At 37.6% G+C, this 22,500-nt stretch overlaps 2 protein-coding genes across 5 annotated transcripts in view; one reads left to right on the top strand and one right to left on the bottom strand.

The window, feature by feature from the left end:
- Positions 1 to 14,346, top strand: part of LOC138028336 (26S proteasome non-ATPase regulatory subunit 9-like) — a 34,177-nt gene extending 19,831 nt beyond the window's left edge. Inside the window, exons 1-8 of one of the 3 annotated variants that reach the window (XM_068875824.1) lie at positions 11,894 to 12,123; positions 12,218 to 12,320; positions 12,411 to 12,533; positions 12,902 to 12,972; positions 13,178 to 13,279; positions 13,683 to 13,771; positions 14,116 to 14,187; positions 14,218 to 14,346. In XM_068875824.1, the coding sequence (XP_068731925.1) occupies positions 12,028 to 12,123; positions 12,218 to 12,320; positions 12,411 to 12,533; positions 12,902 to 12,972; positions 13,178 to 13,279; positions 13,683 to 13,771; positions 14,116 to 14,140 (609 nt within the window). In that variant the 5' untranslated portion in view covers positions 11,894 to 12,027 and the 3' untranslated portion in view covers positions 14,141 to 14,187; positions 14,218 to 14,346. Of the gene's footprint in view, positions 1 to 10,673; positions 10,805 to 11,893; positions 12,124 to 12,217; positions 12,321 to 12,410; positions 12,534 to 12,901; positions 12,973 to 13,177; positions 13,280 to 13,682; positions 13,772 to 14,115 lie in introns of those variants that run through there. The other 2 variants (XM_068875825.1, XM_068875823.1) reach the window with 2 other exon arrangements.
- Positions 14,338 to 22,500, bottom strand: part of LOC138028333 (tetratricopeptide repeat protein 12-like) — a 20,872-nt gene continuing 12,709 nt past the window's right edge. For both annotated transcript variants that reach the window (XM_068875820.1, XM_068875821.1), the window contains exons 13-22: positions 22,131 to 22,223; positions 21,829 to 21,892; positions 21,251 to 21,415; positions 20,548 to 20,655; positions 19,698 to 19,766; positions 19,344 to 19,445; positions 18,852 to 18,996; positions 17,600 to 17,689; positions 16,846 to 16,984; positions 14,338 to 16,458 (exon numbers count right to left, since the gene is read on the bottom strand). In XM_068875820.1, coding sequence (XP_068731921.1) covers positions 16,383 to 16,458; positions 16,846 to 16,984; positions 17,600 to 17,689; positions 18,852 to 18,996; positions 19,344 to 19,445; positions 19,698 to 19,766; positions 20,548 to 20,655; positions 21,251 to 21,415; positions 21,829 to 21,892; positions 22,131 to 22,223 — 1,051 coding nt within the window. In that variant the 3' untranslated portion in view covers positions 14,338 to 16,382. The remainder of the gene's footprint in view (positions 16,459 to 16,845; positions 16,985 to 17,599; positions 17,690 to 18,851; positions 18,997 to 19,343; positions 19,446 to 19,697; positions 19,767 to 20,547; positions 20,656 to 21,250; positions 21,416 to 21,828; positions 21,893 to 22,130; positions 22,224 to 22,500) is intronic.

Raw genomic sequence — 22,500 nt, 5'->3', positions numbered from 1 at the left:
TTGTTTCAAGTTACCGGTATGGGTGTTTACCATAAAGCACCTCCACCAAAATTGTAATGCACGATGACGAATGCGTAGTGAAATAAGGAACGTGTGCCTGAAGTCTTGGATATCAAGATACTCACGAAATCGATTATAGCGAATCATAGTGAAAGTAAGCGGAGATGTCGACTACGGTTCAATGTGAGGACAAAAGTCATGTAATAACGATATTGCATAGGGTCAGATGATTGATGGATCAGTAAGATGGTTGACATATTCTTTGAATCAAAACAAATGAAGACAAGGATTGCTTGTGTAGTTTTCGAATGTGTTACTTTGTGTTTTCCAGCATTAGATGAGAAGGTGATTCGTTTCAAGTTATGGTACTTACCATAAAGCACCTCCACCAAAGTTGCAATGCAGGTACCACGATAACGAATGCATAGTGAAGTAATAATGAACCTGTGCCTTTGTGGATATCAAGAGGAATTCGCGCAAACAAATGAATGAAATATCCAGATGAGTCATGTGCAATCGAATAGCGAATTGTACTGGAAAGTAAACGATAAAAGCTGTGGAATACCGGTAATTGCGAAAGGCCATCAGATTCATGGTTTCAAGATAGACGGATCAGTAAGCTGGTTGACGTTTTCAAATCAAAACAGATCGAGATGAGGATCCAATGTGTTATTGGTGTCTCCCAAAGTTCGATGATGAGATGATCCATTTCAAGTTATGTGCACTTACCATATAACAAAGTTATAATGCAGATTCCAAGATGATGAATGCATAGCGAAATAATGAAGATGTACCTTTGCGGACATCCAGTCGAATCGTGCACAATCAAATAACAAATCGAAGTGGACAAAACAAAGATATCAAATAATGCTCAACGAGAGGACGAAATCTATGTAGATAATTGTGACGAATGACCATTGTCCGTGCTTTCATTAGATTATTGGATCAGTATCCGGTTGACATTTTCGAATCAAAACAGATTGCGGTTGAGATGAGGATCGAACATGTTATTGGTGTCTCTGAATAGTAGACGATAACATGGATTGATCAGTTTGCACTTTAGTGTCCATATATGACAGCAGTTCTTACGTAGTTTGCAACCATCAGTCTATGCCAAGCCGAAATAATCACCTGAAACAAAATGATGATAATGATGACAACAACGAAAACAATGATGAAGATTATGATGACAATGATACTTGATCGTGATCATGGACATGATCAGTTTGATAAGGATGATTTCCAGTGTGTTCAGTAAAAAGAGGATGATGATGACAATGACAATTTTAGGGATGTTTTGTGTAGGTTGCAGGGGTTGTGGTAATTGTTAATGATTTGTGAGTATGGAATAAGGAATCATTAAGAAAGAGTTAACTTTTAGTGACAACACCCAAAAGATGAGCACAGTAAAAGACTTCCCTTTCTCCAAATCGATGTAAGGGGATGGGCTACTGTATAGACTTAATTTGCTGAAATAAAGAGAAAGAGTAGAATCAAAACAGGAAGGCAAAACATAAGTTGCAATAGAAGACAGACACAAAAATGAAAAAAAGTAACAATACTGGCAATGCATCTGGGTGAAGGCACAAACTAAAAGAAAAGAGGGGAAGATAAAGGACAAGATGCTTAGAAGGACAAGAAAGAAATGGATTAAATGACAATAGCAGATATTGAACAACAAGGAAAAGACATATTAGCTGTAAGGCAGCATTGAAATGAGAACCACTTATTGAAAGTTTACTGACTGTTAATTGAAAGACGTGGTAGTGGGGTTACAGAGGAAATTCTGAGAAAATTTTCAAGGAATGAAAGGTACTTCAGGAAACAGGAGAACAGAATGGAAAAAGGAAAAGTAAAAAACAAAGGGAAAAGAGCAAATTCAAGGATATCTTTTTTGCTGCCTTCAACTGAATAGTGGACACTGGCAAATGGGTGATATAAAATAAGATGAAACTGCAAGTCTAGCACCACATCTGGCAGAAGACAATAAAGGAGGGCTCAAGGAGTATGAAAAGAAGAAGAAAGGATAGGCAAACCGTGACTGGTTTTGACTGATTGGTGCACTGCACGTTGAGGACAAGAAGAGAACTAAGAAGGCTCAAATCGTAGCACCCCGAAAAGTGTCAAGGGAAAAGGCATCATCTGACCCAACTTTGAGAAAACAAATTTGTTCATGGAAGGGAACAACATTACTTGTTTGAATTGGTTCACAGGTCTTGTGGTCTTCCTGGTATCAATAGTTTGATAACTTTGAAACTTGCAACTTTTTGCACTTCTCAAGCATTTTAGGTCATTGAAGTCTTTGGAGTATTGCAGAAATTGTTCAGTAGTTTCACATCATCTTTGATGATTGCATCCGATGCAGTTTTCCAATAACCTGGCTTGCTTTAAATACAGCTTTCTTCTGAATCCCACCTTTATTTTCATAAAACTTGTCATATCTGAAACTCATTTTGCTCCAGCCTTGTTATCGTCTAAAGATGAAATGATAAGCAGGTTGTGCAATGTCGTAAACTTTCATTTCCATTCTTGCTGATGTGTATTAGCTCCTTTTCTTCTCTTTTCTTGATTTTACTTACATTAAATAAAATAAATTAATAACAGTTTAACTGAGAGTCTGCGACCAGCCCATGGAACGTGTAGTGTTTCATGAGCCCCCGCACCATATGTCCTAAAGCCTACTTCATGCTCTATTCATTATCTTACATTTTAACCTAAGGTTTTCCAAGAGTAGTTTTATGGCTTATAAAATTCTGAGGATCTTGTTCTCATTGGGCACATTTTGGTTCTTCTGCTTCTCCACCTCACTTTACACTTCATCTTGATTAAGTTTTGTGTTTCCAGTCTTCATTCCATTACTTCTGATGATGTTCACTTATTTCCGTACTGTTTTTCTGAAATTTCCAGTTACAGTTTTCTTCTTTTGTGCTTTTCTCTCACTTTTTAATTCTTGTTGTTTTTCCTGTTTATTCTTTTATTCTGTGGCTTGGCCCCAAGGAAACCGAAGTAAAATTAAAGTCCTCAAGGTGAAAGAGAAAAAAAGACAACACAAGGGGGCCTTGTAATGAGTGGAATCTAGAAAGCATGTGACTGTGTTTTCAAGGATAAAGTTTACAGTAAGAAGGTTCGCATAGATCCCGGCAAGAACACAAGTACCAAAATTGGACCCACCGCAACTACATTTGGTAGAAACATTACATAAACTTAGTTCAAAGAATGAAATGGAAATGTACGGCATGAAAATGAGCCAAGGTATAAAGGTATAGATTCCAGGGAGTTTATAGTAGGGCTTGCCTATCAATTCTTTAGTCTCTGCTATGCTTTGTCAAAAACCAAGTCATCTGCTACCTTATTTTTGTCATGGTGACATTTTCCCCAGGTGTTCACTGTCATCTTGGCAGCAAATTCTGCACCACTTTTATCTTGGTCTAGAGCTCCTATTATCTTTGGGTTTGCAAAGTAGGACTGAAAGCAAAGAGTATCTTGGGTCTAGGTGTGTGAGAGCACCTCCCAGCTGAAGCAAAGATAAGAGGAAAAAACTCCTAGAGCCCCTTTGAAAGATGAATAAGAAGTTCCAAATCAAAAGAGTTTAGTGGACCCTGACAACCTTGCTCAATCTTTAAGCTTCTCTTTTCTTCATTCTCCTTTGATCTTCTTTGTTCATCTGTTTAACTCAGACTTCTAGTTCTTCTTCTTTCATTTTCGTTCACTCTCAATAGTATTTCGTTCTTCAGGGATTTTGGGTAGCATAGGAACATGGCTAATTTGAACTGGAGAACAACAACAAAATAAATATCTTCTGGAACATTAACTATTTTAGGGATCAAAAAGTCGCATAAACAGGTTTAGAAGTAATTTTAGGAACAAGGGAACTTTTTAAAGGGAAATTTTTAAAGGGAAAGGAGACCCCCCTGGGAGGGCCTCTCTAGTTCGTCTTCATTCTTCATTCTTCTCCAATTCTTCCGAGTCTACCATGCATGGTCCTTCTTCCTTGTGGATCAGTTGACTTAATTGCTTTTGTTCTTCATGAGTTTTTTCTCTTCTTTTGTTCTTCTAATTGTCTCTGTTTTCTTGTGTATTTTCTTCCCTTTACTTGGGCTAGTGCTTCGATCATACTTGGTGGGTCTCTTCTTCAGACTTTCTTCAGCCTTTTCTTATTTTACTTGACCTTTACTACAACTTCAACTCTTGTCTTGTGTTTCTGTTCTTCAGTTTCCACCTTGCAGTGACTTTTGATATCTTCATCTCTTTGTTTTAAGCTGTCAACGTTAATCTCTCTTTAGTTTTTACTAAATGCGTGCGACCAGCCCACGGGATGCTAGTCATCCCGAAAACTCCCGCTCCGCTAGACAGAAACATTTCTATGTCTTCATTTAGCTAGCTTTTAACTACCTTTAAGATTAAAACACACTACATGCGACCAGCCCATCTGACAAACATCAATTGAGCTCCCGCATAATTATGTAAATTACAGTTTACCCACCCCTCCCTCCCAATATACCCACCCCAGGGGAAAAGAAAAGCCAGAATACACAAAAAAAAATGTTATCGATATTAAACTACTTCTCTTATAAAAGATCAATGACTAAATACACTGTACCGTATCTATCAGCTTAATGTAGGAAATGAAAACAATCTATCAGCCTACAAAACAAGCGAACAGTATTAAATTTGTCATCGCATAAAAAGCAGAAAAAACAGAAATGAAAAGGTCATCCGTTATCGGAAAAAAAGCACCTCAAAAATACGAAAGCAGGTAACGCTATAAAGGGCAACAAAGAAAGTAACAGTGCCGGATGAAAAAAGTCAGTCGCCGATCCATGAAGAAAACGAAGAATATATGCCTCGCAAAAAGTCCGTTGCTCCATGACTTGACGTGCATTTCGCAAAAAAGGTCCGTTGATCCATGAAGAAAAACTTGCCTCGATGTGCACCTCGCAAAAAAAGTCCATCCATCCATGAAGAAAAAGACGAATCGGAAAAAAGTTCGTTGAAACACGAGAAAAGTTTCAGTCATTCGGGAAAGTGCATAAATTCAGCCTCTTGCTGAATAAGTGAGTAAACTTAGTCCTGAAGTGACTGAGTTTACATTTAATAAGAATTTTAACCTCATTCCTGGGGTCTCTCCTTAAATCAAGAGAGAGCCTAGGTTTGAGTTTTTTGTTTACCCAGAATAGCTAGAAAAAGAGTTCCAGCTATTAAGAGTGTTTCTGCTTAAACGCTGGGGAAAAAAAGTAAAAAGAATAAAGCACTCACCTTGGACCTGAAATTTAGGTGTAAAGCAAACAATCAATAAATAAATATATTATATACCCATTTCAGTCCCAACACTTAGAACTCAAACCAGTTGGGACAATTGTTGAGTTGTACCAATTGGCTTGAAGAACCGTGTGTTTCAGCGCTTAAGCATGTAGTATTTGAATGGACCCATGCTGGCTCGCCCCAGTTGCATACTAGACGATTCTGCTACTAGGCTGAGCAATCAGTAGATGAAAAACATCAGAACACGAGGAGTGATCACAAGTACAAGAAGAAGATAGTAAAAAGCGGACAAAAATCAACGGATAACTAAATAAGAGAAGCTCAAAATCCGAATAAAAAACAACAACAATTGTCACAAAATCTGACGAAAACACAAGCCCAAAAAAGTTTTGAGAAATGAGGCCCAGGTCCATTCAGTGTCAAATTAATTACCGCCCTTAACTATCCCACCCCCAAAGATTAAACAAATGTGAAAAGAGTACGATACCCAGACCATTTGGTCTTCGACGGAAGTTGGCTCCTGGTATTTGCTGTTATAGTTCGTTGAAGCTCGAAGAGAAGTTTTACCAGATCAAACAAGTCACAGAGTTTAATGTCCACAATAAGAAGAATGAAATGGCTCTTGTTTCCTGAGTCAGGCAAAAACAGCAACTGCAGTAATCCCATAGAAACTTGTCCCAAAAACAAAGCCTGAGAATTTAGCTTGTCATCGCTTGTCTCTGGTCATTTTGTTTATACAATCAAATAAAGGACATTTGGCAGGCATTCTGTGCTGTTTACATCATTTGCAAGTGCCCTGAAGGACAGATGATGCATTTTTTAAAAACACTCTTACCAAATAAAATTGAAGCAAAATAACACCTTTTTGTACAGTGGAATAATAAATCTCTTATTCAATGGTTTAATATATAATACTCGCAGACATTTTGCTCATTGCTGGTATTTTTCCTCGCCCCTGCGGGCAACTCGCAAAATATCCGTGCGTATTCTATGTTAAGCCATCGAATAAGATGTATTTACAATCCTAAATACATAAATCCATTAAAAGTATTTATCTACAATTTTGAAAACTACAGGTACGTACAATTTCGGAACAATATTAATACTGTAACAATACAAAAACAAAATGATAATCATGACTATAAAACCATTTCAAGAAAATTCACTGAATAGTTTTTTGCTGCAGCAGTTTCTTTCCTTAAATTCCGTGAGTTGATGATGCATATAAAAATGTTTGTAGCAATTTAATTGAGCAGGTATTGTCTTTAGCTTGAAACAACCGCAGCAGTCTGTATTTGTCAGCAAACTTAGAGAAACCGTTTGGGTTTATGCCGTTCAGCCCATTTACTGTTTTGTAACATTCAGTGAGTGATGACAAAGTTCTCCTTTTTTCCAATGTTGGCCATTGAAGTCGTCTTAATAATATTGATCTTCGTATGACATACCATTGGCATTTGTGCCCTGGATGCTCGTCTTTGGACTTTTTCTAGAGTAGCGATATCTTTCTTAAGGTCAGGTGACCATACTGGCAAACAGTATTTAAGGATTGGCCTAAAAAGACTTTTATACAATTTTAGAGAACAAGTCTGGAGTTTTTGGTCCAACAGTATGTCTAATTAACAAAGCCAAGAACACTGTTTTTGCCTTTTTTGCACATTTAGTGACCTGTAGGCTCCATGACAGATTTGGCGTGACATAACCACTTATGTCCAGGTTTGACCCTAATTAGATGCACGCCCAATTTTGACATCCAACACAAAGTGTCCCTTTAAGTCTAAGCATTTGCTACCTATTTTCAACAATAAGGTAAGGGTAAAGGTTAGCGTTATTTTTAGCTTTGGGTATATGCAGCAGTTAATCTTCACTTAAAGAGCAGCATTTGGGGGACACTTTCTGACATAAATTGTCTGTATTCTGAGACACAAGCGATGTTGAAGTTGGCTAGAAGAGCAAGGGGACACTTCGTGACGCTTATTGAAATCCGTGTGCATCTAAGTAGGGTCAAACCTGGACATGTCTCGACATAACTACCAAGTTCTTTTGCATTGCTCGAAATTAGCCGTTAGGGTTAGGGTTACTCATCTAAAAGACTGCGGGAGTGCAGGAGCACTATAGTTATACAATCACTGAATAATAATTGCACTTAGTTCATTACAGGAGTGCGGGAGTAACAGTTATAAACTACGTGAATTCTACTTAGCTTATGACTACCGGAGTGCGGGACTATAGGATCAATAGTTATGACTTGCTATATTCCACTTAGTTCACGACTGCGGGAGTGTGGGACCAACAGATTTATGCCATGATAAATGGCCAGGTATTCTAGAATGGCTCCAAAAACCACAGGCGCACACTAAGAACTACAGTATGGGATACTCAAGCTTCAATGCCATGTGATTGCATCTCAACACGGCATGCATTTAATTGTAGGGGGTTTCCTAATGGCCAACCAAGCTGTTATCAGGACAACCAAATTTACTGGTTTAGTTGCCTGGCATTTGAAACAGGGACAATCTAGTATTTTTTTTTTAATTTCAAGCACTGTCATTTGTTTCTGATACTGTGTTCAATTTATAGCCACATAAATAATATTTGGGACATGATGTGTCGTTCTTTTTTGAAATTCTCATAGCTTCTCACTTGGTTGTATTAAAACTTAGCAGTCATTCAGTGCTTCATTGCTCGAGTGTATTCAAATCGTTCTGTAATATTTGAGTGTCTTTGTGAACATTCCTCAGTACCTTACGAATTCAGCACAATGAAACGCGCCCAAAAGCAGAGCAACTGGATTATTACTGGGTTACCAGTATGGCAATCCCAGTCAGAAAGTGGGTGGGATTTGTTTGTTTTATTATTTTTATTTTTGTCAGTTTTTTTTTTTTTCCGTGTCGGTGAAAGTCTTGCCTGTCACTTCCCTGGTTAGTGGTGTCTTTGTGGATAGAGCCTTCTGCACATATTTTTTTAGGATCGAGATGGTAGTGGAAATGCGTAGATTTATCTGGTAGACACAGGAAAATCATTAACTTAGCCTGCAATGGCATTGAAAGTCATGTAACGCGAATGGCATTTTAGTGGATCCTTAAACAAAATATACCCTTATGGAGCTCAATAATGGAAAGTCAGTTGGATAAACTAGGCAGGCGGTGAAAAACCAACACCTGGAATCTCAAAAGCGACGAGTAATGGACTTTGACAACAATCTATCGCCCGTCAAGCCGAAATCAAAGTGAGCTGCATTTCTAAAATAATATTTTACCAAGTGTGCTGTTATGTAGAACCCCGAAACCAAATGGAAAATTCTCTGGTAACTTATGAGTTCAACAAAGACAGAGAACGAATCGACACCTTACGTGGATCTGTGATCAACTCTGCACAGTCTTCAGGTAAAAAAAAATAATTGGAAATGTGACAGCCAAGAATTATTTGAAAGAAAGCTTGTCGTGTATTTTGTGCTTCATTATTCAAGGAAAAGGTTCTTCTTGTAAACGGTTTGATCCTGAAATTTAGTTTGTTGCAATATTGTGCACATTTGACACGATTGAGTTTCTTCTCTTCACGTCATGAAATACAAGGGGTTTTTGCCTCTAACAGCAAATATGTTGTTCGTTTCAAAAAATTGTTCGCTGGAAAAGGTGGCCTTCATGAATTCATCATGTTTTATGATATGCGAGCTTAACTGGATAGTTTTTATGGCAATAGTAAAGCATTTTCTTATCAAAATGAGGTTAGCGTCTTTCTTGTGTGTTAACTGAATTAAATCGTGAGTTTGTATTTGCCGTCTGCCGCGTAACCTTGATTTCCACTCAAAATTACCTCCAAAACCTACTTGTTGCGTAGAATAAGCTTTTAGAATGATGTTCTTGTTTTGCATAAAGCAACCTAACAAAATCTGTACCTTGCTGAGTTTGCATTTGTTAGCGTTAATAGTATTTTCGGTCCAATGCTTCTGTTTTATGGAGGGGTATATTGTTTTGGTCTCCCATCCAGACACTAACCCCGCCGAACAGGGGAATTTCAGTGATTAACTTCAGTGATTAACTTCAGTGATTACAAAGCTGTCAGATGCTCAGAGGGCACGCTTAAACTTGTGGTGAAAAGAAGTTGTGAGGGAACTTGAAAATTGTCAACATGTCAGCCCAGAAGCCAATGTTTCTCGCTTCTCTTTTATTTGATATTCTTCAGAGACTGGAATGCTGTAGTTCAATATCACACAATTCAATGCCTTCTGATTTTCTGTAACACGTACCACAGGCAACCCAGTGTATGCTTCACTGGACCATCTTGTTTATTCTTACAATAAGTTAACCTGGCTTGAGCCTCCAATCCAGTCGAAACCCAGTACCTGGTCAGCAGTCAACAGTCAAAAAAACAGCTGACCTCAATAAGCTCTAAAATTGAGCCCACAATATGGTCACATGATACTGGTCAGCAGATACCTTGTTTTGACAGGTGTCAATTGACCATAATAGGTGTATGCTGTAAACTAGCTGGAGTCACTGGAGACAAGTGTACAAGTATTGATTCTCTAAACTTGAGCCCACAATGTGGTTATGTGTATTGGTCACATTGGCATACATGAAGGGGTGGACGTATGAACAGTCCTACGGTGACCAAACCCAAATTTTCACACACAGATAGGCCACCATATTTTCTGACCCATGGTGCTCCGCACTCCTCCCCAGTCTCCGCGTGGTATTTGCCTCTCGCGACAACAGTACTGCTAGCTACCCAGGCTACCATATTTAAACATTAGTGAGCAACCAGAGTGATCAAGAGATTGTTTGAGGTCGCTGTTAACTTAGGAAAATAAGCAATAATAACTAATCCGTCGAATCGCCAGTAGATTATCAATCACTTTTGCAAAAAAAGGCGATACTCAAACACGTCATGCATACGTGCGTACAGGTACTTAAGTCGATCATCACAAAAAGTGGGTAAAAACAAAAAAAAAGGAGAATTTCACTACCTTTGACGTAATTTAACTTGTGCTAGTCAATATTCAATACTGTACTTTAATAAATACTCATGAGCTTTGTCGTAAATACGTCTGCGTTCGCAGGCTAGGAACCCGTGCACCGACCTATATTTGCTATTCATACGGAGTCCTAGGGTGGGTTCGATTGACCGTATTCCGGAATAGGAATACATGGAAGCAAGTTAGAAATCCTTCGTTTTTTCGGAGATTCACATTGAAATTGTCAAACATCTGCTAAAATGCTATTTTAAACATATTTTTATTATCCTTGCTGCTTCGAAACGCGCCAAACAAATTAACCATTTTAATCATCACTCCACGTATTCTCATTCCGGAATATGGTCAAAGACAAGCCCTTAAGAATTTCCGAGTGTTATTGAACCTGTAGTAATCATTCTAAGAATGAAAAACTAATAGCAACTTTACTTTGTTTCAGGCAATTAAAAATGAGCATCCTATTTGTCCTTTCTTATATCTTGCACCGAGAAAATGTTTCTTTACCTAAAGACCCGATCAGCGAAGAAATTTTCCAGCAGGGTTGAGACAAGAGATGGAGAGAACACATGGGTAATTTTGTTTCAGGATTTAAAAATTTAAAAGTTTAACCTTTAATTTCTCAGGAGGTAAAGTTTTGGTTCAAAAAAGTCTCGACGGTTCAGTGCAAAAAAGCGGGAAAGCTTGAACAAACGAGTTAGTCGACTTAAAAGACACTTCACACCAAAAATATTCCTCGATAGAAAAACGCTTCGAAAATTCTTCCGAAAGTATTTGAAAATTAACAATGAACCTCATTTGAAGTTGAAAATATATTGTGCCTTTTGAATGCAGAACCTCCAAGTAACGTTGAAGGATCGCTTTTAGGCAGAGGAAAAGCTGTTGCTATCAGTCGAGTTTAAAACATTAGTGAAAGGAAACATGTTAGGGGATGAATTAAAGCAAATTAAATTAAATTAAAAGAACACTCACCTTAGCTTTGTAACTCCAAGTGTAATTCAGTAAACTCCAAATTCGAGTTTCAATGACGCGAGTGTGCACGCGAAAAGTTGCTGTTGTTTCACTTCTTTCCTCAAAAAATAGCCCTGTTTTTCAACTTTCATCACCAAATTGTAGCTCTGGTTCTTGTCAGTGGTTGAATGGATTTCCCCTGTTTTGAAAAATGTATAAAAAAGATACGAATGAGACTCGTTTGAAACAAATAAATCAACTTTCAAGTAACAACCACAACGCACTTGGCGAGCGTTCACGCAGTGAAACATTTCTTGAAGAATTTCTCACCTTGAAACAATATAATTAGCTTCAATGAAACTCTTCTTCTACTGTTACTTGCAATTTGCCTTTTAGTTCTGTTTGAAATTTCTTCAGGCCAAAAAAGCATTTTTTTTTAAAGTTCGGAGAATAAAAAACATGACTCCTTCGCCTGCTTAGTATGCAAAAGTGAAATTTTTGTTCACTTGAACACGATGAAAAAGGCGCGAATTTTGCACCCGGTGCCAAGTCCTATTATTTCATTGGTTGAAAAAGAGAATGACGAATCTCATTAGTTGAATGAATGACACCTGTCATCCGTCAAAACCACGTGGGATATGGCAGTCAATTAGCGGGCACATTCCCACGTGATACGAGGTGTTTTTCCAACCTCATTCCCAGGGTCTACTCCGCTTTCAAGGTGGCGGTTCGGAGTAGACCTTGGGAACGAGGTTGGTGTTTTTCTAACGCAGCCTATTAAAAAGAGAGGAAACTGGGGTTAGTTTGAGCCCGCGCGAGAAAACAGCTGACTGCATATTTACAAAATGGCGGAAGTTTCTATGAAAAAAGTTAAGGAATTAATGGCAAAGAAAGACGTAATTGAAAAGGAAATAAAGGAGTTTCAAGACGTCTTAGAGTCTGTAAGTCATTCTAAAATAATACCGCAGGAATTGCATGGCGCAATATTGGTTTTAAGTGGAAATCTCGATTCAACTTTTCTTTCTAATTTTGTAGCAAAAAGGCGTAGGGATGCATGAGAAGTTGATCGATGATGATAACTACCCACGCTCAGATGTTGATGTTTACGCTGTGCGAGTGGCACGAAATCGGATAATTTGTAAGAGATGATACCTCTTTAAGTCTGCTAGATTTTATCTGATTTTTTCTTAGACTTACCAATTCTGCTGACTCACCTTTCTTATCACAGGTTTGCAAAATGACCACAAAGCCCTAATGAAAGAAATCGAAAGTGGAATCCATGAAATTCATGCTCAAGCTAGGGAAGAGAAAGAGAATGAAAAAGAGCAGCAAGAGGTCAAAACAAAGGATGGTTTGTATCTTCAGTTGTTTAAGAAAAAGCGACAATGCAATTTCCTGGTCATTGATAGACTGGCCCTTTTAAAGCTCAGCTCTGCTGTAGAAGTGAAAAGATTATTTCCCCTTTAAACAGTGCACATTTATAGGTTTCCACTTTTGGTTTCCCTTGTGTATCTCATCAGTGTGGAAAATAAAACCCACTCTTACAGGCTAGCTATATAGTGGATCTTCTATAGAAGGAGTTTGCTTTCATTAGAGCTGAGGGTGGGGATATCAAGACAAAGTCATTTTAATAACTGGGCACTGGTCAATTTTCCATTTTCTGGCCCTGAATGAACCTGCTGACGGGCTTTATAATTAACATAAACGGTTGGGTTTCAGGTATGGAATCTCAACTAAGTGCCTTTCTCCAAGTGGATTCAGTGGTTGAAGGATCACCATCATCACAAGCAGTAAGCATGATCTCAGAATGTAATATTTCACATTACAAGAAAACCCAGTGGAGGAAAGGCATTTATCAAAAGTCAAAAATTAATCTTCCAATTGGGCCACAAGGGTCTGCAGTAAGCATAACTGGTACCCACCAATGGCCCTTTTTCCATCCTCAGCAAAGAAATTAGCAGATAATCATTTCACTGTTATTTCTCTCTTGAGCAGGGTTTAAAGGTTGGTGATCACATATTAAAATTTGGTTCTATTACTGGTGATAACTTCCATGACCTTCAAGACATAGCTTCTGTAGTGCAGCACAGTAAAGGGGTAAGTATTGATAGAATCCTTCACTTAGATCATCGGCATCAGGCATTTTTCGCTCGGTTGGCTTAGTTAATTTTTTCCCTACTTTAAGACCAATAGTCAAAAAACACTTTTCTGTTTGTTTCATTGGTCAAACCATGGTTAGCACCTACTGACATTTTTGGAATAGCTTTCCCAACTGGTTGAGCATATTTCCAAAATATTACTGCTGAAGATTATGGTTTTGTAACCAAAGCAGATTTAAGGCTTTGTTTTTTTCCAACCTTAATGGTTTAAGGAAGTGTTCTATTGGGATAGTTAAACCATCCCAACCTGTACCAGTTGTAGTTGGAAAGGTTTACTCCAATCTCAATGTTAAACATGTACCGGTACCTAATGACATTGCATTTTGTTCTTCTCACTGCAGACTCCACTAAGTGTCACAGTAAAAAGAGATGAAAGAACACAGACGTTATCACTTACTCCAAATATATGGAGTGGGAGAGGGCTTCTTGGGTAAGAGTGGCTGCAGCACACATAGGTTATTACATGTATATTGTAATATTATATCTTGCACTCAGATACTGACTAGACTGTATTTTTGATTGTACTTGCCATTAAATATTCTTCAGTGTCAAAATAATCTTTTCCTTAATTAAAGGGAACATATTCACAATTTTTATTTCAAAAATATTCTCTAAAAGTTTTAGCTAAAATTTCTACGGCTATACTCTTTTTGACTCACCTTGTGGTGTTGCTTTCGTACAGTTTACTGAAAGTTAATATTTTAAGCATCCTATGATAATGGATTCTGATGGGAAAATACTCACAAAATTGTTTGATTTTTGGATTTTCTTCAGCTGCCACATTGTTCCAGTGAAATGAGAAAGAGGAAGTTAGGATATTGCGACATAAAAGCGTGCAAGATCTACAGAAATTATTATTACTTGGAGTGATTGTACTTGTTCCTCTAGAAGTTTTATCTTCTTGGCACAAGGCATTTGTACATGTACATAGTCATGTGTTGAACTATTTTGAAATGCAATGCGATCAAACTGAATGCAATAAAACTCTCAAAATCATTTCACACAGTTGTTCATAGTTTATTTTTGTCTGATTATCATGTTACAAAAACACTTATGACCACACAGAAGAAATAAGCTTAAAGCAAAAACATGTATCCCATGCCGTACACTTGAATAAAGTTAGAAGTAAACTGTTAGATCAACACTGCTGGAGGTCTGCAACACATCATTGATCTAGCAGTAATTACAGAACAAACTGTATTGTATAGGATTTAATACTGATGTTATTTACAACATCTTGTCTAAAATTCTAAATTTTGTTAAAACAGAGTCCAGTTAAGATATCAGGGGATTAAATTTTCAGCTATTTCTTTTCTACAGGTAGCTTGGAAGAATTATAAGAATTTTTTGCTTAATAAAAGTCTACATATAACACTTCTAAATGATGCAAGGGAGCATCTACCTCAAAAAGAAAGGAAACTTTGTGTCTCAACCTTCATAATCCATTTAAAATATTAAATTATTACGTTTACTTCAAGAGCAGATCCCATTAGTGTACAATGCAAAAATGAATGGTCTTTGCCTTTTAAATTTGATTTGTTAACTTGAAGGTCTTCAGTAAGAACTGTTCACCTCAGAGTAGCCAAAGAGAAACAAATTACTGAAATCTTTACAGAAGGTAATGTCTTGGTTGGTCAGTTATTTACGAATTGTGTTATTTCTGCAATATTTGCTTCAAACAGCACAATGTTATTTTTCCAGCAATGCAAGAGCATCCATAAATATCGTCACTGTCCCTTTATCAGAATACTGTAATGTTTAAGAGAGACCTTTCTCTCTTCCCTTAAAGATACTGGCATTTGAAATTTCCTCCGGTGGTCAGAAAATGGGACAATTCCTAAAATGCTATTTACATAGATTCAAGATAAAAGAAGCCTGTTTAAAGCCAATAGGGACCTTAAGATCTATGACGACAACAACGCCACAAAACAATGATATCATTGGCTAAAAGAGTGTAAATTAAATCACGCGTCACTGATTTTAGCTCATATTTTTGCATTAATCTGCATAATGACGACATGAAATCACCAAATGTTAGGTTTTGATTACAACATGAGCATGCAACAAAGAATCTTTAATTCTCTATTTTCAGTCTAAAACTGCTCGTACTGATTTCTGTTTAGGATACTTCACCCATATTGTATGACCTGAACGAGATGGAATAATCGTGAAAGACTTCTACTGGAGCAAAGTGATATTTTGAGGTGACATTTTCATTGACATCACCGTCGTAGATCTGAAGGTCCCTAATGAAAGCATGGACTTCCACAAATATGTACATGTACATCATTATAGCAAAACTTAGGTTTCCTTGATTTCCCTATCTAAAGCAAAGGAAAGGAAACTTCTGCAGGGATCTGTATGATGTGACATCAATGCAACGTGGCTTCCACTCTTCTGCTTCAGGGGCAGTGTCATGCTATTTTAGTCAAACTTCAAAACACTTTAGTCTAAAAGACGTCCTTGCATAAATTAAAACCAAAAAATAATGCTGTATTTTTTTTGCCAATGACCATTGAAGTGCACTGGGATGCCAAGGATGGAGAGGGTGGAAATGGATTGAAACAAGTTTGACAACAGTGTCTTGTGCCAAAAATATATTGCATAACTTGTCAGTGGGTTGTTTGGGATGTTGTATGTGTGAGCTAAAGTACTAATTTAGATTTCTACCTATTTTTGACGTAAAAACAGCAAATTAAGCATGACAGTGCCCCTCTAAACTGGTTAATAGTTTAATTATTCATCCAAAGTTCTGGATGCCATCAAGGATATCCATGAAGAGGTTTCCTTTTCTTCTCCCAAGCAGGGAAGGCAAAACTACATAAAAGTTAAACTACTCTACAGTAGCTTTCTTAGTTGCACATACCACTATGCATTGAGCTTACATTCCAGTGCTTCCAAGTGGTACTGTTTGCATTTACAGTGGTGTATTAACTTACATGACTTGTAGTTAAGGAGCAAAGTTCACCATATTAATTTCTTTTGACATTAAGTATAAAAACAATCATCAGAGACTGGCTTCAGAAATTTAGGCTAGGCTGTCATCTTAAACTTGTGTCCTTTATGACTGAGTGTAAAATTTCAATTCCATGCATTTCCCTCAGTTTTTCAAGATGTCTGAAAAAAGGAGACAAAATGTGATTATACCACACTTACTTCCCTCACTGTGAACATAATTATTTGAAGTAACCTACCCTCATTCATCTCTCTTTCTGTTTTTTCTTGGTCATTCTACCAAAATCAGTAACTTATACGTTAACCCATGACCCCTGAAGCGGCCACATTGACGAGTAAAATCCTCTGGCATTAGTCAGAGTAAAATCTATAAATTACAGTACATATAACACTCTTAGGAGGGAAACGGTTAATTTCTAGGTCCACTCGGAAAATATGAACCTCACTTCAGCATTACTTTAGCACTCCACAGATATGATCTGCATAATAACTTATCATTCTGAAACTTGCTGAACCAATAGCATTTTCATAAACAACTTATGTTAGTACCTTTTGTCTGATGTAGCCAACTTAGCAAGACAAATAGCAGCATTCTGTTTTACATCGTTACTCAACTGGTCATTGGTTGCATGTTTTAGCAGAATTTCAACCACACCGTTGATTCCAGCAAGATGCTTTGTTGCCTCCTCTGTTAAGGAAAAAAAACACAGGAAAAGTAAATACTAGTATAACACCAACACTTTATTAGATTTGTGAGGTTAACCCTTTTACGTCCAAACTGGCCAGACTTAGTATTTTACTTGTCAATGGGGAACCCCTGGGAGTCAATGGGTTAAAAAACTGAGACTCAAATCAAAGATTTGTCAGTAGTAGTTTTTACTCCCTGAGGCTTTCAAATTATGTGATAATTAGGATGAGCACCATAATTTTGACATCAGGGTAATCAGACTTGCATTTTTACAAGCCATACGGGTATTGAAGCAAGTTTGTAAGAAAATGTCTTAGTACTCTGCCATGGTGTGCAAAGTAATGCTTGTTCTCTTAGAAGGCTTCTCTCTGTAGTTAATGATTTTAACTTGGGGGTTTTAATTACTACACCTATTAGTCAATAATTATTAAGAAAGCTTGCGATTATTATTTTTTCTTTTCACGAAGGTAACACATGACAGTGAACTAGAGTTACTGATAAATTGGTGGCCCTCGGTGTGCACCTTTTACCCCCCTTCCTCTGTCAATAGTCTGTTTTACACTAACCAACTTAGCTACGCCTGTCCTAAAAATGATGATGAATATTGCAACTTACTTATATCAGCGCAGTGACCAATACACAAGGCGGTATTGCCAATAATGACTTCATCCTCTGAGTGAAGCAGTTGGACCAAGAAATCCAAAACTAGATTTTTAAAAAAAGTTGAAAAATGTTTGAGAGATAATTTTTTTAAAATGAAAACTCTGTGAAACTCAGAAAAAAGTAGCACTCCTAATAGGAGTTGAACCTGAATCTTCCCATTGCTAGCTTGGATGGTCTACCACTGATGAAGGTTACCTATTTAAACTAGCTTTAACCCAATGACTCCTGGGCCCAGTTGTTTAAAAGCCAATTGACTTAATCCAGGATTAGCGTAAACTTTTGTTTCATGTTTTCAACTTCTTTTGTGAATTTTTGTTTTTCAAGATTGGCTTCTTCTAATAATACATATGTACTACATACTTACTTAATTGACCACTCCCCATAGGGTTTTTTCAGGGCCAATGAAACAATCACGACAGAACAGAACATTCAACAGCAACTGTTAAGAATCCCGACTAGCCGGAGGCAAACCAGTAGCCTATTTACAAGGACAGAGAAAAACTCTGACCAGGGTGGGAATTGAACCCACGACCTTCAGGTTAGATTTACAAGTGCAGCTGAGAACTTGAACCAGGGACTACCAGGAACAAATTCAACAAGTGGTCAGAAGGTGTCTTGAACCCGGGATCCCCAGATCTCAAGGCAAGCGCCCTAACCACTTGGCCACACTGCCTCCTCTAATGTAAAGTTTTGCTGAACATCAGCATTGAACAGTGTTTGAAAGTAGAGAAATAAGCCCCTTGGTTGGTCAACTGGCCCCAGAGTTTACTCTGTCTAATGCTTGATGATTTAGTCGTCGGGTGGGGTCGTCTTGGGGCACCTGAGTACTGAATGGATTATTAACTTGTGAACCCTGGGAGGGAAACGTGGCAAAAGTGAACAAGAGCTCCCAAGTTCAGCTGTCGGTAACCTGTCGGCCAACCGACACATTGCTGACAGGTCTCTGACAGATGGCCGACACTTCAGTCTGAAACATAACAAAAACTGTACACCGACAGTTGGCTATCTGTCAGTCAACTGTCAGCCGACAGACGGCTGACTCTATCTTTTGGGAACTGTTCTTGACTTTATTGATTTTACTCTATATAATGCCAATAGATTTTACTTAACAATTGCTGGGAGGTTCAGGAGTCAATGGGTTAAGCTATGAAACAAGAGAAGGCTTGCATTCTTCTAAAACTTTAATGCAAAAAGAGCTACTCACATGTACCCTTCTCCTTGACAACTGCTTCTTTTGCATCCTTCCTCTCCATGGTACACAATGCAAGAATCTTGATAGCATACTTTTTAACTGTTTCTCGAGTGCCAGAACCCCATCCTACCTGGAAGTGACTGCTAAGGATAACCAGCTATAAGAAAAAAAAAAATCAATGTCTTCCTGTGGAGCACATAACATGTAGCTTATGGCAGGACCAAAGACAAAAATAATAAAACTTAGGCATTTCTTTTAAAGGCAAGAAACAGGATACCCTTTAGAAAAAGAAATGAAAAAATAGGATGGAATTGAGGATTGGAAAAAGGGAATTCTTTGAATGCAAACCCCAGTTTGTCACTTTGCTACCATTTTATAACTTGCTCTCACTCATTCTTCACTATATTATCCAATGAGCTGTAACGTTTCATATGCATTCTGTTTGATCCTTAACTTGCTTATGCCTGCTACAGGTTAAAGGCTTCCCTTGACTCGAACGTTTACCTTCAGGATCTGCATAAGATGAATATAGACTCTCTGATCACAAGCTTGATTTAAAGCTTCAGTTGAGTGTGCCAACAGGTGTCGCAATGATGCAAGACTACGCTAAAAGAATAAAAATAACCTTGAGGCTATTTAAGAAACTTTAACAGCATATCTGGCAAGAAACTATAAATGGTTTAGAGGCTACTTTCATGGCAAAGTAGAAGAAAAATTGCTAGTTAGTTCCAGAAATAGCTTTATTTTCTGTTCCTGTTATATGACCTTTCTTAACATGTCACTGATCATATCTTATCAGGTCTGGATATGGCTGTCCTTCCTTTTGAAGTTTTTGTAGTGAAATGGAGAAGAACCTACTTCACAAATTTCATCATATCCTGTATTCAGCATCCCAAGGAGTGATGTCACCAGCTTTGGAGCTGCATCCTGTAATAAAAGAACTAATTATGAATCTAGCTTGCTGGAAATTCATGATTCGGCTAAGTGAGAAATTTGGCATGATTTGGCTTAAGAATATTAAAAAAAGAGACTTTAAGGGCTTAACTCTGGGATGCATCAGCCCTACATAAATATTCCATTTTATCTTTCACTTGTTGAATCTAAGAACCTGGACATTTACTGTGGGGGGGAACCAAATTTGAAATAAGAAGGTTCCCAATTTAAATGTGGCATTACTTTATTGTGTAATACCATGCTTAAGAAGTATCATACATGATATGGCAATCACTTTTATCACATACATTGTATGTATGCCTCCAACTACTCTTACAGTCAAAATTCATGTCGAAAAATTTGTACACAAAATTAGAAATCTTAATACATTGACACCTATTGAGACTCTGTCTAATGCCAAAAATATTTTACTTGCCTATGGGGGGCAGTCTGGGGCAGTTCTGGAGTCAATGTGTTATACCTGGCTGACATCCTGCTGTAATCTTTGCAGCTAATACAATTGTGCATTCATCTTATTGTTTCAAATTTACCTTGTATGTCAGATCAACCTTTATATCCAATAGTTCATAAATTCCTGTAGTACATATATGTAAACTGATGGCTGTTATTTTGATACTGTCAAAAATAAAATATTAGTCTCCCTAAGCCAGACATATTGACATTTAAGGAACAGGTTTCCTATATCCTTTACTATATTCTAAAAAGGATCCAATGGAACATTGTAGTTCTCAGCCATGGATATGTTTCTTAATACCTTCTGATGTTGGTTTGGTTGCGTTGATATATTGGCCAGCAGTGTCAAAAGTGAGAAGAGTGAGCATCTGAGTTTTTGATCAGTATTTAACCCACTAACATGACAATCCTACAAAGACAGCATGAAAGAAACAAAAATTACCGGTAATAAAAATTAAGACATAAATTGCAGGTTGTGAAGGTCTCAATAGAGTTACCTTGAAGCTTGGTCATAACTCAACATTAACCCAAGAGTGTCAGAACCCTAAGAGTGTCAGAGACTTAATAGATTTTACTCTAACACCAGACAATTTTTACTAGTCAACTGGGGGCACCCTAGGGCATTTGAGGTGTCAATTTGTTCCTTAGTAAACCAGTTTTTTAGAAGCAGAAATTTCTTATGGACATTCTGGACACACATCAAAAAGCAACATCAAAAACCACTTGATTGATAACAAACACACAATGAACTATCGTGGCAGAACTTTAAGATTTAATTTGCATGTACAACAAAGTATGCTTGCAGCCTTTCCACCACTTGTAGCATAAATGATAACCAAGGCAGGAGAAAAAAGGGGAAACTTCAACAGCTTTTACAAAAATTCAAAAGGGAACACTCAACTCAATACTCAAGGCATCCATACATTATGATGTCAGGTTCTTGCAATCTTTAGCCTCATTAGCTGAAAAAACCTTTAACTTTTCACACATTAACAGATACAAACCAAGAATTTAATGCTTGTTTGCCACCACTGCTGATCCTCGGCAATCCTGTTTCTAATGTAAGCATCTCTCGTCATGTTTGCTAAGGCTGATAAACCAGATGAAACAAGAGACCAGTTGTCTGTAGGCTCCTGAGTAGCTTTGGAGTCTTCATCACAAAGCTTCAACTAAGGAAAAAAAAAAAAACTCAACGTGGATGTGTGCAACATTAATTTCAGTACTACCCTTGGCTACAACATAAAAATGTGAGAGAAAATATCGTAAATGTTGACTCTGGCTAAAAAAGAGGAATAACTTGGACACTTCGGTGACTCCTGTAACCTTCTTCAGCAAAATGCAAGTTGCAGTGGAGTCCCTGGTGTTACATTATAAAATAATTAAAAATGCAGAGAGGGTGACAATGAATGTACTGTGGGAATTCTAAACATGGGTAGAAACAATGCGCGAAAAAAATTTTTCCTAACAATCTTAAAAATTCTGAAGATTCTGCTTGAATCAGAAAAATGTGCAAAAGCTTCTTTGAACATCATTCCCCTCAATACCAACCCATTCCACATCAAATAAAATTAGTGGGTCTTACCACAAATTTCTGAGAGATGCTTAAGAAATCTTTGTCCACCAGATCTCTGATTTTCTCACAAAATCTAAAGGAGCAGGCATTAAAGAATCAGCTAACAGCTTTAGCAATAAAAAGAGACTGAAATTTGCATTGTTCTCAAAGGCAAATGACAGGCTGCTGCATGCTTATTTCTCTACTTTCAGTACTTCCTCGATAACTGTAGAGAACAAGCAAGAAAATGGGTTTTCTCTCTTTAATTATAAAGATCTTTTTGAGTTCAACCAAAACAACATTATAATTTGTGCAAAAATGAGATGAAGTACCCTTGTTCCAGTGCTAAGTTATTAATGGTCGACATTGCCACAACAGCGGTATTGGTTCCTCTCTGTACAAGTAAAAAAAGTGCTTCTGTTACCCTGGAAAAAGGGAAAGGGAAAGGTTTCATTATATTAATGTTTAACTCATCGCCAGTAGAAGAGTTTATGAACAAGAAAGGTGGGTTCCCAGTGAATACAAAACACAGCAGGACTGTTTCCATGGCAACCCTATGAGTGGGAGCCATCTCTGCAAGCGGGCACCAACCAGCACTGTCACACTGAAGGAACTTCAGTGGAAATACTTACAGTACCTTAAGCCTATTAAGTCTTACCTCTGCCTGACTCCTTTGAGGGGTGGGAAGGGCTGGGCACTTAA

The sequence above is a fragment of the Montipora capricornis genome, chromosome 13 (assembly GCF_036669925.1).
Source record: "Montipora capricornis isolate CH-2021 chromosome 13, ASM3666992v2, whole genome shotgun sequence".
Taxonomy (NCBI): Eukaryota; Metazoa; Cnidaria; class Anthozoa; order Scleractinia; family Acroporidae; genus Montipora; species Montipora capricornis.
Note: the sequence above shows the minus strand (reverse complement) of the source record. Positions and strands in the feature narration are given on the sequence as shown.